The sequence below is a fragment of the Saccoglossus kowalevskii genome, chromosome 1, assembly GCF_978046115.1.
Source record: "Saccoglossus kowalevskii chromosome 1, keSacKowa6.1, whole genome shotgun sequence".
NCBI lineage: Eukaryota > Metazoa > Hemichordata > Enteropneusta > Harrimaniidae > Saccoglossus > Saccoglossus kowalevskii.
In genome coordinates, this window is record NC_140641.1 from 12,415,602 (window position 1) to 12,430,734 (window position 15,133).

The 15,133-nt window shown below is 38.0% G+C and overlaps 2 protein-coding genes across 2 annotated transcripts; one reads left to right on the plus strand and one right to left on the minus strand.

Moving 5' to 3' along the window:
- Nucleotides 1-1,758: 1,758 nt before the first annotated feature.
- On the minus strand, nt 1,759-8,097 carry LOC100378980 (ferroptosis suppressor protein 1-like). Its single transcript, XM_085498864.1, has 7 exons — nt 7,839-8,097; nt 5,987-6,170; nt 5,428-5,666; nt 4,126-4,327; nt 3,621-3,773; nt 3,072-3,272; nt 1,759-2,138 (listed from the first exon to the last, which is right to left on the minus strand). Exons 2-7 carry the CDS (start codon nt 6,162-6,164, stop codon nt 1,978-1,980), a joined length of 1,134 nt encoding a protein of 377 aa, XP_085354990.1. The 5' UTR covers nt 6,165-6,170; nt 7,839-8,097; the 3' UTR covers nt 1,759-1,977.
- A 1,121-nt stretch (nt 8,098-9,218) lies between these two features.
- LOC144360018 (uncharacterized) lies at nt 9,219-14,303 on the plus strand. Its single transcript, XM_078012931.2, has 2 exons — nt 9,219-10,798; nt 10,907-14,303. The coding sequence occupies exon 2, from the start codon at nt 10,934-10,936 to the stop codon at nt 13,466-13,468; it is 2,535 nt and encodes an 844-aa protein (XP_077869057.2). The 5' UTR covers nt 9,219-10,798; nt 10,907-10,933; the 3' UTR covers nt 13,469-14,303.
- The last annotated feature ends 830 nt before the right edge of the window (nt 14,304-15,133 follow it).

The window sequence follows — 15,133 nt, forward strand, 5'->3', positions numbered from 1 at the left end:
GAAAACAGCTAGTCCCATTGCTCTGATACTATGCATATTGTTCATTTTCTAATGATATCTTTATTTGAAATGTGCATTGCTAACAGCGGAGCTATCTCAGCCGAAAGGCTGCGTGTTTGAGATATTCTTGTATCAAAAATAAAGATTCCAACTCGGCGAATGGTGTGACCGCGGGTGGGAAGGTTCTCCCATAAATAGAATAATTTAACCTATGGCGGACACGAATATTGCTAACAAAATTAGAAAATGATCAACCAAGAGAAGTTGATGTTTTTTTTGTTTTTTTACGATGAAACTTGTGTGAATGTGAAGCTGCTCCAAAAAGTTGTTTAAAACAACAGACGATATTTGCGGGACAGACAAGAGTAAAGAAAAAAGGGTGGCACAATTACAGATCTGGAAATAGAAAAGTTGAGCGAGGACATGATGTAAAATATCTTACAGTGCACGACATGACGAACAAAGACAATAAAGTAGAATATATTGGGTGTAAATTTTTATCAAACTTCGCTAGCAGTTCAAGAATCCAGTGAGTCCAGCAGAGATACTGAGAACAACGACAGTGAAGATTCTGACATAGTTGATAAACATACATGGAGAAGACTATTATACAGTGAAGATGATCTAAAGTTAATTACCATACGTTTATGGAATTTATGCAATGAATTTGGTATTTACGATACTCACTGACGGTGGCGCCCTCAACGTCATGCGCAAGACTGACAAGAGGGGAAGTCGTAAACCCACATTTGATGGTGGTTAGTTCCCATATCAAGATATTCTGGCATCCTGCTAGGTATTCGCATGGTGTTGGTTTTAATTCAAATTGATCGTACAACTCATAGTCAATGATCATGTATTGTGACTATTATAATAGTACACTCACAGTAGGGGACGATCTCGTGTGTCCATGTCATGTGAAACGTTAGATCACAGTCCCACCACAGTTGAGGGACTGTGGTTAGACCGATAAACTGATTCAAATTGCTGGTATTAACAAAACGAATTAAATTCATGTCGACCGTCATATGGTGTCATTTTTTAGAAAGACGTCGAGATATTTTTGACATATACTTCTGAGTCGGGGGGGAACTATGACAATTACGATGATAATTACGTGTTCTTATGTGAGAAAGTATTTTTTTTTTAATAAAATAAGCAGTTTGATTTTGTTAGTATTAACCAAGTTTATTCGTATTTCACACAACATATAGTACTACGGTTCATATTAGTTCGTACGTTATAATAGACTCGTACTCCGCTACAAAGTTTACAACGAAAAACCATTTATGATTTCCATAAACATTAAAAAACCTGCACATGGCCCTAAACAACCCTTCTATCCTATCTAAATAATATGAAAAAAATTACATTTATAGTTTGCGTTGGTCTAAATATCAATAGGCATCATTTGATTCATCACACGTTGTGTTGATGTCTTCATTATCTGAAAGCAATATTTGTGTTTCCCCGTCGGTTTCTTCGCGTTAAATTTAAACTGAATATGCTGAAACAATTTGGCACCCCATCCACCGTATTCTGAACCTCATACCCCTTCAACTCGTTAAGATTCTGTACATATAATACTGTGTCAGTTAAATTATATTGTAATCCTATGTCAAATTACCACGATGGTGAATAAAAACAACTTAACTTGAAATTGAAAAGGGCCACCACCACCACCACCACCACCACCACCACCACCACCACCAACAACAACAACGACCTGTCACTCCACAGAACTTCAGTACACACAACTTGTACAACAACGTGTATATATCTAAACTAATGGTATTCTAACCATTTCCTGTTGAGCATAAAATATACAATTATTATTCCGGGACCAGCAATAGCTATTATAAAAGTAGTATTCTTGGACGAGGTTAAAATGCCTCCTCAGTACGGTATTGTATGTCAGCAGTGATACTGGTAGCACAGATCGCAGTCCTTCACTGGGTAGCATTTTCTGTTCCGCCGCTAGTCCTGTGGACATTTCAACCCGGACTCTTTCCAGTATTTGCCCACGAACACGTCTTTACTCTTTAGATGTCTGGTTGGAAAACTGCCAAAAATAAACCCATTTGGTAAATGAAAAACTCCACCTTCACGACCAATCGATAACAGCATCATTGTACCGCCTAGAAATGAATACATATAAAAGTATTATAAAAAGACCTATTCGCGAGATTTGACATGCATGAACAGGGTGTCGTATTGCATATTATGTGGTTATATAGCGCCATCACGTGATGGAAAACCGAAAGTAGATGAGACATGTACGTATCATCTTTAATTGTATAGGTATAATGATTCAGCCTGATACCTCCACATATATTAACGATATATTTCTGAACAGATAAGAACACGTGCAAACGAACGATGTGTACCTGGTACTCACGTATTACGTATAGTAAATTTGTGGATCATGAGATTCCTTGAAGCGACAATAGCTGTGACTTTGAAAATTTGTTGTTTAAATATAACCCCATAAAGATGACCAAATATTACCAAAATATTGTTATAGATGCAACTGCATGGGCAAAGTTACCCTACACAAATTTTATATCACATAAAATGAATAAAGTGAAAACTAAGGGTCAAAAAGTCGCCATTTCGTTGAATTTGGTCATCACGTGGCTTTCTGTGGCCACATTTCGGCGATGGCTATTAGAAATTGACACTAATGATAAAGGAAATGTTATTAAAATATAGACAGGGAAAAGGTCAATAGTTACAGCTATTGCCGCTTTAAAATGCCTTCTCTGATCATTCATTCTGTACTGTATTGTTTAACGGCGCGTCACTATTACGATTACCATATACTGCAATGGGTTAGTCAATATATTTGACGTAAATGACCGTCGAGATCTCGTTGAGAACATACGAGAGACGAGACTTATTTTTGCCTCTCAAATAGTTTCTCACTTTCTTCCGCCATCGAGGACACTGTTCCAAATACGTTGGTCAAGAGACACAATGATGGAATAAAATGGAGAAGCAAAAACACGATTGTAGTTCGCTCGCATTCAACGAGATTTCGGTGGCCTTTTGAGCCTAAGGCCAATTGTTACCGGGTTTATAAGGTGTCTTCTCTTTTTCTTCAGATTCTTTGACAAGATTGTCGAGCAACAAATCAGCATGCTGTCCGGCTCTGTACGCCATCTTGGTTTCATCTACATTGTTGCAATCACCGATAGCATAGACATTTTCGCATCCTTCAACTTGGAAATATTCATTGACCTTCAGCTGACCCTTGATCGTCATTTTGTCACCTACATGTCAAAATAATCCAAGATAATATGAAGAACATTAGTCGCGTGACACGACATATAATACAATGCGGTTGTGGTGGACTGGCACCCCGACTAGTTACCAATACTGGTCTTGTCGCATTTACCTCCACCAGGTTAATGAACTGGGTAATGGTTGTTTAATGTTGTTTAACCTCGCTGTCATCAGTAAGAACGTAGAGCTAGTTTATGGTATGACGTGTTTATAACACATGTAACAGTATGGAGCAAATTAAATTTAGCATTTCTTCCAAGTGTTTCTGTGTTCACTGAAAGCGCCATTGTGGCGTGTTTATCCTGGATACCATGGCACCCTTTGTCTACACCTACCCATAGTTGCGGCATATGCAAATTTATTTGCTGTCAATCCCGTACAGCGGATTGCCAGTTCCGTCTCAATTTCCGTGCCTTCCTCTGTCCTAACTTTAAACTTCTGCTTCCTAAACTCTTCGGGGAGATGGGGTATGTTCATTACCCTTTCGCCTATAAATATATATATAAATAAAACTTACTCGCTTTTGCATGCATGATGTTTGAATACATGTATATACATTTACACATTCCAGATACGTATTAGTAATTCATTGTGCATGTGCATTCCGTAGTTTATTATATCATTATTATTTTATTTGCAAACATAATAACATTAACAAAATTAAACTATCACGCAGCGTCTGCCTTATTGTCGTGTTGTTGTGGGACAAATATCGAACACGACGCGAAACGCCGACTATGACGCGTTGATACTATCCTTTCCAATAAGTATACAACTAATGAAGCATTATGAAATTGCGCTATTCATCAAAATATGAACCAATGAAATGTAAAAACTTACCAAGTATTAATTTAACATTGAGTATTTTCAGTTGTTCTTTTACTTCTTTTTGAAACCTTTCTGACATCGTACCACTGACCAGGAAGTGGTGAGGATGGATAATGGTCACTTGTTTATCTTTATAGTCTGTGGCTATTTCTCCGGCCAGTTCTACGCCAACAGCCCCGCCGCCAATTATAACAATGCTCTTGGCCCCACGAATCTGTAATACGGTAAACAATTGAATGACACCACTGACTGTATTATTTCATTAGTAAGTAACCACTGACATCTGACCACTGACAATATTTTTCTACAGATGCCACAAAGAGATTAAAGTTTCTTGACACCTAGGGCCAGAAAATCTCGTTTTACTCGTTTGTAGTAGCGTTTTGTCTGAAACTGTATATCACGAGCATGTCTTTTTCGCGAATTTAGCGAGAGAACTGATAAAACAGATTCGCTAATTCAAGATGTCGCTAATGACTTTATTATCAATTCAAAATGGCCGCCAAACAAAGAAATTAACCATGACAAGGGAGATTCGCTGAATCAACATTTCGCTATTACGCCATTTTACCACAATTCGCTAAAATTGCATGCCGCTTTCTCAACATGTTTTACATTTTTTCCACAATTAATCGACACAAACACGACAATTTCACGTCAGTATGACGTAACATATAACAGTGTTGCATCGATAAGAGACCATGGAGTTATCCCTTAATAGTGGTACAAAATATACCAGTTTTTGGTGGCAAACAATAAGCCATCCGGTCGTAGTGCAGGTGCGGATACAGGATTTTTTTGATGGGGGGGGGGGGGTGTCCAAACTTTAAAATCGCCAGACTAAGTTAATGATTTTTTTATATTATACAAAAACAAATTGAATACATTTTTCAACGGGGGGGGTCCGGACCCCAAGAAATTCCCCCCCCCCCCAGATCCGCCACTGCAGTGGGACAAAAATAATTTTCCTTTTTATTGGCGCGAAATACCATCTATTTTAGTGACACCAAATATACTATTGTTTCGATGGCACGAAATATACCAGATACTTTGGCGGTACAAAATATACCATTCTTTTTGGCAGCACACAATATAACATCCTTTTTGGTGGCACAGAATATACCAAACTCTTTCTACTGTGTACTTGTCTGGGCATTTATTCTTACAAGCACCTACGTAAACTAATGAATTTTGAAGTATTAATGACTTTAAATAATTCCCGCCCTCATTACCAATTCAACCAATTCCTCTTCTATAATGTGTTTCATGCTTTCTAGTCGTAGCTAGAAGTTTCCGGATGTTCTTATTGCTTACCTCCTCAACTTGTTTTCTATACAGAAGTAAGGCGTCAGCTGTACTGGTCGTCATCATCAACTTGGCTGGAAACAACCCAACAGAGCCCGTTGCTATGACAAGATGAGTGTAGGTAACGACCTCATCTCCTGCTACCAAGGTTACCGTTTTCGCGTTGGTATCAATAGCTCGCACTACACCATGTTTGAAATTGTCACCAAACATTTCTTTGTATGAAATCAGAGTCTTCTTCGCAAATGCTAGAGAATATTGAGGGAGATTAAATGATGGTCACGTGATAATAAACTATGATGGGCGTTCATGTTACGTAACTATCACGTGACCGAGATTTAACTAAATGTACCACAGCTGTCGCGAATTAGAAAAGTTTCAGCCAATGAAATTGCTGTTGTGAAAACACGTGACTTAATTTGTGAACATACATTCGGAGTTGTCGGTACTTTGATCTCTCAAACCATGCCATGAATTATACTGAATATTTATAATCATTGAGATTCATGCAATGTATTTTTTTTTAAATAATGTGTACAAATACACTACTACTAACAAGTGAACTTACATGCTTCAACAGACGCCCTCAACGCTCCTGTATTGATATGCATAGCTTCTTTTCCGTCAATCAGCGTAAACTTATTACTCTTTTCTTTAAGTTTCATGGCAAACTCGCATCCAGCAAACCCGCCACCTATAATGACGATGTTGTAGCTGTCTGGTAGTTTGGATGAGTTTCCACCCATTTTAACCTGTAAAATATAAAATCAGGGAAGAATGTCTAAACATTAGAGGGTGACGGGCGTCGCGACACGCCATTTTCGATATGGGACCTATGCGAAGTATACAATGAGTATGAAATTCGAACGCATGCTACGTGACGACCGCCCCTTCTTACCTTGGAAATGCACGTAATTATATCATAGTAATAACTTTGGAAAAACATAATAGGAGGTGTGTTTTAAAGGGCGCTGGTCGTCGCGCCGCGCATGTGCAACATTTGTGTTGATAAACAATTTCCCACAATCCATTGCGCTCTTCTAAAGAAATCATGAGTACGAGTTTTGACCTAGGCGCGACTTGCACTAATTACCGCCGATGACTAATTCGATACCTTCCAATCACCAACATAAATGACCCAATGAAAGCTTGGTAACCTCTAAGTTTGTATTCGTTGGTCTGCGCAACAGTCAAAGCCGCCATTTTTGTTTGTATGAGACCCATATCCCATGCGTCGCGCGACGACCACCGCCCTTTAAGATCGGTTTGTACGGTCAGATTAATCGTACAAGACACATATTATCGAATATCAGACGAGCACAATCAGGTAGAACACGCGACTTCGGAATATACAGCGCCTTCTACGGCGCCATAATCAGTTTGTTTTGATGGCAACAGCATATTTGGCGACTGATGTGAAATGTGCAAAGCGCTAAATCGTATTGGCCTTGATCGCATCCCAACGATAAAAAAAAACTAAGTATACCTCCTAAATATGGTCCTTGCGACTGTATTGCTTATGTCATTGCCAAACCTGACACTTCATCATCGATTTTGATCATGACATTGTCGTAATATAATTTGTTAAAAATTGTTGTTTGTTTACAACATCACAACTCCTACCCTCACATTCCATATAATATATTTCCAGATTAAGATGCCCTTATGTGTTTCGATAAAAGGTCATCGATCAGCACGTTTCCTTCTTTGATCACCTCTACCAGAGTAGCTATTTTCGGCACCTAGATGGTCTGCATAAAGTCACGAGGTAATGGGCGTTGGCTGTCCAGAATCTCGTAATTCGCCTATTTGTGATTTTTAGGAGAAATATACTCAATATGCTCGTTGTCTAGCTACGCAAACTTGAATTTAGAATTGTGTTTGTGCCAACTGACGGCTACATATGTTAATAAATGGCGTAATTAGGGCGAGGTGCACTTTAATGATTCGTTATTCCAAAAATATATTAATACAAAATAAAATGCATAATACACAGATTTTATGTGAACAAATCAATATCTCCCAGATAATGATAATATTTTAAACTTATAAATGATAACACTTAATCCACTCTGTTGATTGGATTATGGCTCAGACCACTAATAAAATTAGTGGTCTGAGATTATGGGAACGTGATTACTGTAAAACCTGTCACGTGTACACAGCAAAATGAGGCGGAATTTATCCCTGGGGTAAAATAGCTTTGCATTCATCTGTATTTTTTAAATGTTCAAATTTGTGTTCCAATATTCATAAACAACAATTCAATAAACTGTGTCGTTGCTCTGGTTATTTTGGAAACATGCGTTTCCCGATATCTCTGAACGCGACATGTCGCGTCACGCTCCCCTAACATATACGAGTTTGTCGACACTCAAAATACATTATAATGTCTTACATATATACCGTTATGCGCTTACCTTGACTGAATGTTGTCCTGTGGTCCTGTATAAATTTATATCCAAATATCTGGATGGAGCTTCTCAGACTTCTACGTTGAACTCACAGTGGCGAATTCTTGCCAAGACGATGCGATATTCAAGGCAATAAAACAGCAAAGATCCCAACCAAATCTTCCTCAAATAATGTAGTCTATGTCGGACGGAGATACGTCAGTAGGATCTCTACGGTGGTATGTATTCTCGTGTGCATGGGCAATGGCAGTCAGCGACGACGACGGTATACAGAGACTAGTGATGCACAGCAAAACATATGTAAATATAGTCACACTATGGCTATAACCCGTATATCAGCTATACGAAGAGTAAAAATAACTTGGTACACCCTAATGGCGATGAATATATAATAAATAGATCGACCGGGTAGAATGGTTTCATAGTGCCCAGCACTTGCCCAGCCTTGTCATATGCACTGACGATAGTGATCATTCAGTTTGGTCGTGATCTCCAATAATACCAAAATTATTAGATACGTTCGGCAAGATCAAAATAAATTTTTAATTGCAAATTAATCATTTTGGCAATGGCATTTAGTTGTATGTGAGTTAGTAATTAAATTTACGCCACGAAGGTGATAAATTATCTTTAATTATGGTCTCTTTGGTTTTGAAAACAGGCTAACGCATACAACTTCAACATTTGTAGAAGGTGTGAATAAAATATAATATAATCTTGTAACAATATAACCTCACACTTAAGAATTGTTGATAGTGTTGTGATGCTATGACCTCTACCTTTTATGTAATTGCCGTCAATATTTTAGAATAAAATTACCAAATCATATCATTACTGGCGGTATTTTTTGGGATTCTTGTTCTTAGAACCATTAATCAATTGAAAATTCGGTGTCCGTACGCACCAGAACTGGGCGACTCATAAGGTGGCCAGGAAAACTGTTATTGGTAGTATTGAACTTGAAGGTGGCTTAAAAATGCCAGATATATTTGCTTTTTATGATGTTCAACGCATCAATTGGCTTAGACGGTATTTTAATCATGATATTCACCATCCTTGGAAATGGTTTCTCAAAGTAAACTTGAAAAAATTGGTGGTATTAAAATGCTACTTAAATGCATTTTTTGTCTGAAATCACTGCTATCCTGGCTATCAGTGACTAACCATAAATTGGAGGATCACTTGCAAGCAAGGGTGTTTCACAGAGTGTTTATCAAAGTGGTTTCAGCATTACTGTAAAGGGGGTAATTATTCACTGGGTTTTAATTTAGCTTATTTCACTGACTGGAAAATGCGCTAAATTAAAACCCAGTGAATATGTAAAATTTAGCATAGAACTATCATGATTTATATTTCAGTCAGTTTGACAGTGGTTGTCATGACATATACTGATAAAGGTTAATGACAAGACCAGATGGCGAGCTGGTCGAAATCAACCAAAAACATCTTATGACTCTGCAGTTTTTAAGATACAAGACAGTAGCTGTAATTCTAAACCAATGTTGTTTGCGAGTTTAAAAAAGGTAGTATCTTGGTGGAATGTTAGTGCGAGATTATTACCCCATCAATATTAGTTAGTGTTGACAATGTATAGAAATGTTTTCTCTAGACAGCTTGACGAGTAATTAATTGATTATGATGTGTAAAACTTTCATGTGATTGGTTGTTTGTTGGAAGGCAAGGCCTTGGAGTCTCTTATACTGATTGTAATTGGTTAAGGAGTGACAAGAAATAAAGAGTGATTTAATGCTGTCTCGAGTGAAAACGAGGGACTTGGCAGAGAATCGTTTTGGGGAACATGAACGAAGCTTGTGTGTGTCTTTTGTCAGCCTAGCGTGGAAACGACCGAATCCCGGTTACCTAAGTGAAAGGTTTTTAACCATCAAAAATACCTATCACACGTGGTGGATAACCCTTGGGCATTGTGTTCAACACAAAAATCATCCTGTGAAGAAAAGTGAAATGACGAAAAGGTGTCTTTCTTGTGAACCGAACTAACAGCTCCATGGCAGAGACGACTCAGAAACCGCGCTCGACGACTAACACCGTTACCAGTATGGCACCGATGTACAACGCTGAAAAGATGAAGATTTCAGAACCCCTTCGGAAGGACCAGTACCGGATAGGACTGTATAATTAAGAATTGAGCGACATTAAAGACAAGAAGATGACAAAGAACGACCCGGACTAACGCGACGACAAGAGAAGAAGACGCTACATAGACTTTGAATTAGAACTTTAGCTATCTGTGTATTGCTTAGAGAACTGCTCGCTGGACACTGTAACTGACACTGTGTAACTCAATAAGGACGTTGAACTCTTTTCCAGAACCCTAACCCTATTGCTCAGTAATGTAATGTATTGCTTGCTTTTCTATCTTTTTTCTTACCGTTTTTTTGTTGTTGTTGTGGTATTGAATTGTATGTATGCCCAGAGACACAGAGATGAATAGTAAGAATAGCGGATATTTTGGTATCGAAAAGATTATTAAGGGTAGGCTGAGGAACGGTAGAAAAGAGTATCTTATTAAATGGGTGGGGTACCCAAAAGATCAAAATTCTTGGGAATGTTATGAGAATTTAAACGAACAGGCGAGATTATTTTTAGAAGACCATCCGATACCCCTTATGGGATCGACAAGAGCGAATAAAAGAAGGCGGGAAAAGTTGATTAATGGTTTAGAAGTATATTAAAAAGAGATTAGTGTGTGACAAGACGAGTGTTATTTAGGCCCTGGGACGCACATCATTCATTACTAACGACAATACTTAACGAATTCATTCATACGAGATAATTTCTCAAGGAGCGTGGAAAGAATCCATGATAAAGCCTAAGTTTAAATTACATGGAAGTGTTATGTCCGCACTATAGCTACGTACGGGTTTGGTGTTGGGGGTCACACTTTCATGAAGACGCCGGGCGGTGACGCCAGGGACAATTTGATGAGAACATAGGAAACGCTTTAGGTGGGTACTTAATTCTACCATTCGACCACGCAAATTGAGAATTGGCCACGAATTTTTCATTTATCATGTGTCATACCCCTTTCTTTTCATTTCATTACTAATTTATAGTGCGTCTCCCGAGAAATTGATGTCAAGATGAGAATAGCGTTGATATTTATTAGTGTATTATTGGTCGTACGATGGAAACCGTCTGTGCAGATGAGAGATTATGTTCTGCGCCCCAATTATGGAGTATTGTTTGAACGGGTAGCAAACATCGATAACAGCCTAACGTACTGGCATCATACGTTCGCAATACCTTATTTAGATATTCCTATGATGAGTGTGAATGAGTCATTATGTTCGAACGAAACAGTTCACCTCATTCCGAAGTTTTGTGAGGAATACGGGGAAACTTTGAAGTTAGTCGAACAACAGAATAAGTTCTATATGTATCATATTTCGAGAGATGAACGAGCGATTCGTGTGTTATTTCCAAAGATAGAGAAAAGGAAGTTGGGAAATGAACGGCAGAAGAGGGGATTATTAGACTTTGTAGGGAAGGTATCGAAATCTTTATTCGGAACGGCCACGTCGAACGACGTAAATATTTTGAGACGGCATGTAGCGGCATTGGAAAGTTCCACCGAGGTTATGACAGATCAAATTGTTGCGTACGAAGATGATTTAAACTCATATGTTTTCACAACGAATAAAAGAATAGAGAATGCTCTGAATGGGATTAAGGAAAATCATGAGGCCATTTATTCAATCGTATCTGATTTATCGCAATGGAGAAAGCGCTTGAACAGAATGGAACTAAATCAAGAGGCGTTAGAAAAAGAATTAAATTATGAACGGCGATCCACACATTTAATGTTTCGATATGCTATTCAACGCCTACAAGCGTTACAGTTACTTGAAAGGGAGACACAACGTAGGGTGGGTTCGATTGACGTGTTATTACAAGAAAGGTTACCTTTACAGTTGGTAGGACCGAGAGTGTTAGGGGATGCTTTAAGGGCAGTGCGAAAGAAACTACGAAAGAAATATCCTAATTTTGATATAGCATACACGAATTTGAATTATTATTACCATAATGCGAGAGTGACATTTCGGCGTACAGACAATAATGTGTACATAAAGGTTGAAATTCCCATTACTATAAAAAACGACATATTCGAAGTGTATAAAGTGATAGTCATGCCTATGCCCCTCCCTTATGATTTAGGTGATAAACCTCAGCATTTCGACAATAATACAGCAAAGAACGGGCGCACGAAGGTAACGTCAGTTGCAGAGTATTTTGGGGTTAATGAAGATGAAACTTACTACGTTGAAATGAGTGCAGACCAAATTTCGTCTTGTACTGGTCTGACAGTAAAAGATTGTCCCTCTGTGATTACCATGATAAATATGCGTAAGTCGTCGTGTACGAAGGCCTTGTTCTATGATAATAAAGAGGAAATTCGTAACACATGTAAAATAGATTTAATACTCAACCCAGTATACGACCCTAAGATTCTCGAAATCGGACAGGGGAATATTTTGGTAAATAGCAATGATACTAAATGGTTAATAGCATGCGGGGATAAAAGCCCTGAGCCTATTGAAGGTTGTACAATGTGTATAATTAAATTGCCCTGTGGATGCGCTATAAAATCCGACAATCTCTATGTATCGCCATTGTTAACCAGTTGCACAGAAGACGAGGCCCCCACGTTTCTGCATCCGGTAAATTTGCCATTCTTAATACCCTTTTATGACCCAGATGATTTGACAGAAATTACGGGGGAATCGATGTATGAAAACCCGTGGCGAGTACAACTCCCTAACATCACCATTAACAGAGGGAATTTCGAGGAAATTGTACGTTCTGATGCACGTTTGGTGGTAGATTTAAACGGAACGGCAGATTTATTAAGAAAAAATAAACCAATTTATTATTCAAAAGTAGACAAATTATTTAGCGACATTACGGATGAAACCCCTGCCTTACCGTTTTTGGAAGTCAAAACTATTACTATAATTGAAACCATTCTGGCTATTATAAGCACAGGGTCACTGATTTTGTCAGTATATACAGTTTGTAAGGTGAGAACTTTGAGCATATTGATTGCAACCCTTCCCAGGGCCCGGGCTAAAACGTTATATTTGCCAGTAGACGAGTTAATTACGGACCACCCCTTGCGAGATTTGAAGAGTTCCATGATCCAACTTCGAAATGAAACGTTAATTCTGATTTTAATGTGTTCAGGATTCTTATTAATATTGGCGGTTATTCGATTGTGCAAGTGTTATCGTAATCGCTCTATAATGTATCGTGCACCTAAATTGCCCCGTACTAAGTTAATTTTAGAGATATCCAATGACAAGCTGTATGTCTTGGTAAATGTTATGACCCTGTACGTGTCTCCGAGCCATTTGGCCTTTGCAAAGCGACCCGTGATCGAGAATTTAACAGTTGAACGTGGTATAATTTCGTCCGTGTTGAATATCGAATGGGGTGATTTAAAATACAAATTTCATGGTGTAGAACGTGTAATTCCTTTGCCCAAAGCCGTTAAGATACCAAAGTGGAAAGATAGTAAGTGCATGGCTGTGGAAGGGGTAGGGAATCATTATAGATTATTGGTAGGTCTATCTGAAGTATATACCGAGATTCCCAGGGATATTATTAGTATGCAGTAGATAGGGAACCCAATACTGAATAATTGGGATAGCAAGTGAAGTGCTGGCACCTCTCCTTGATAGAGTAGGATATTCGAAAATATAACCAATGTATTTAACCTCATAATCTTTTTATTTAAATATATATAACTATTGTATTTTAGAATCATAACAGTAGTGTTTAAATTTATAGCTTTTTATTTGAAATTATAATTACCATATGTAATCATTGTATTTACTCATTTGAAACTATGTATTTTGTTATATTAGAGTGTATTTTACTTGCTTAACAATTGTTGATGTATTTGACGTGTGAAATATAAATGTGATGACATCCTTGGTATTGGAACGGTATGTTCGGAGAACATGCAGAATGTAAAACAGGGGGTTGTATCATGATTTATATTTCAGTCAGTTTGACAGTGGTTGTCATGACATATACTGATAAAGGTTAATGACAAGACCAGATGGCGAGCTGGTCGAAATCAACCAAAAACATCTTATGACTCTGCAGTTTTTAAGATACAAGACAGTAGCTGTAATTCTAAACCAATGTTGTTTGCGAGTTTAAAAAAGGTAGTATCTTGGTGGAATGTTAGTGCGAGATTATTACCCCATCAATATTAGTTAGTGTTGACAATGTATAGAAATGTTTTCTCTAGACAGCTTGACGAGTAATTAATTGATTATGATGTGTAAAACTTTCATGTGATTGGTTGTTTGTTGGAAGGCAAGGCCTTGGAGTCTCTTATACTGATTGTAATTGGTTAAGGAGTGACAAGAAATAAAGAGTGATTTAATGCTGTCTCGAGTGAAAACGAGGGACTTGGCAGAGAATCGTTTTGGGGAACATGAACGAAGCTTGTGTGTGTCTTTTGTCAGCCTAGCGTGGAAACGACCGAATCCCGGTTACCTAAGTGAAAGGTTTTTAACCATCAAAAATACCTATCACAGAACACATCATCTAAATGACGAAACCGTGAATTTAAAACACACTGAATATGCCTCAAATGGTAAATCAGTGAAATTTAAACCCAGTGAAAATTAGTCATTTTACAGTACCTTCAGTGTGCAAGCCAGCTGATTTGTCAGAGTTTGACATTGAAGGTCAATGATTGGTAAAAATGATTGGTATCAGATTCACTATTGCACATTATCATTTAAAACATTGTACAACCAAGGTGATTACTCCTGGTATCATTGGCAAGTATTTCATATTTCAGACTACTTTTGCAGTAATGCTAGAAAAACCAATTGAAATGTGGAAAGAAATTTATAGACTGCCATTTAAATTAACGATTGACACAAAACTACGCGAGTTCCAGTGGAAAGTGAATCACAATATCTTGATAACAAATATCAGGCTTCACAAAACAATGCCACGTGTTGTTCAGTCTAGTAAATGTACATTTTGCAACTTAGAGGATGAAACATTATTACATCCCCTAGTCAGTTGTCCTTTAGTTGCAATGATTTGGGTAAAATCGTTGGAGAAATCTCATTGCATTCAAACGACAACTTGCTGAAGAAATAATACTTGTGCTACGTTCACACGACAGCATTTTATCGGAGCCCTATGGCTCGAGCCAAGTTCGGCTCCACTAAACCCTCGGGGTTGAACTCCGATAGGGTTGAGTCCCGACGTGGCTCCGATCGTGTAAACGCATCAGGGCCCAACTATCGGAG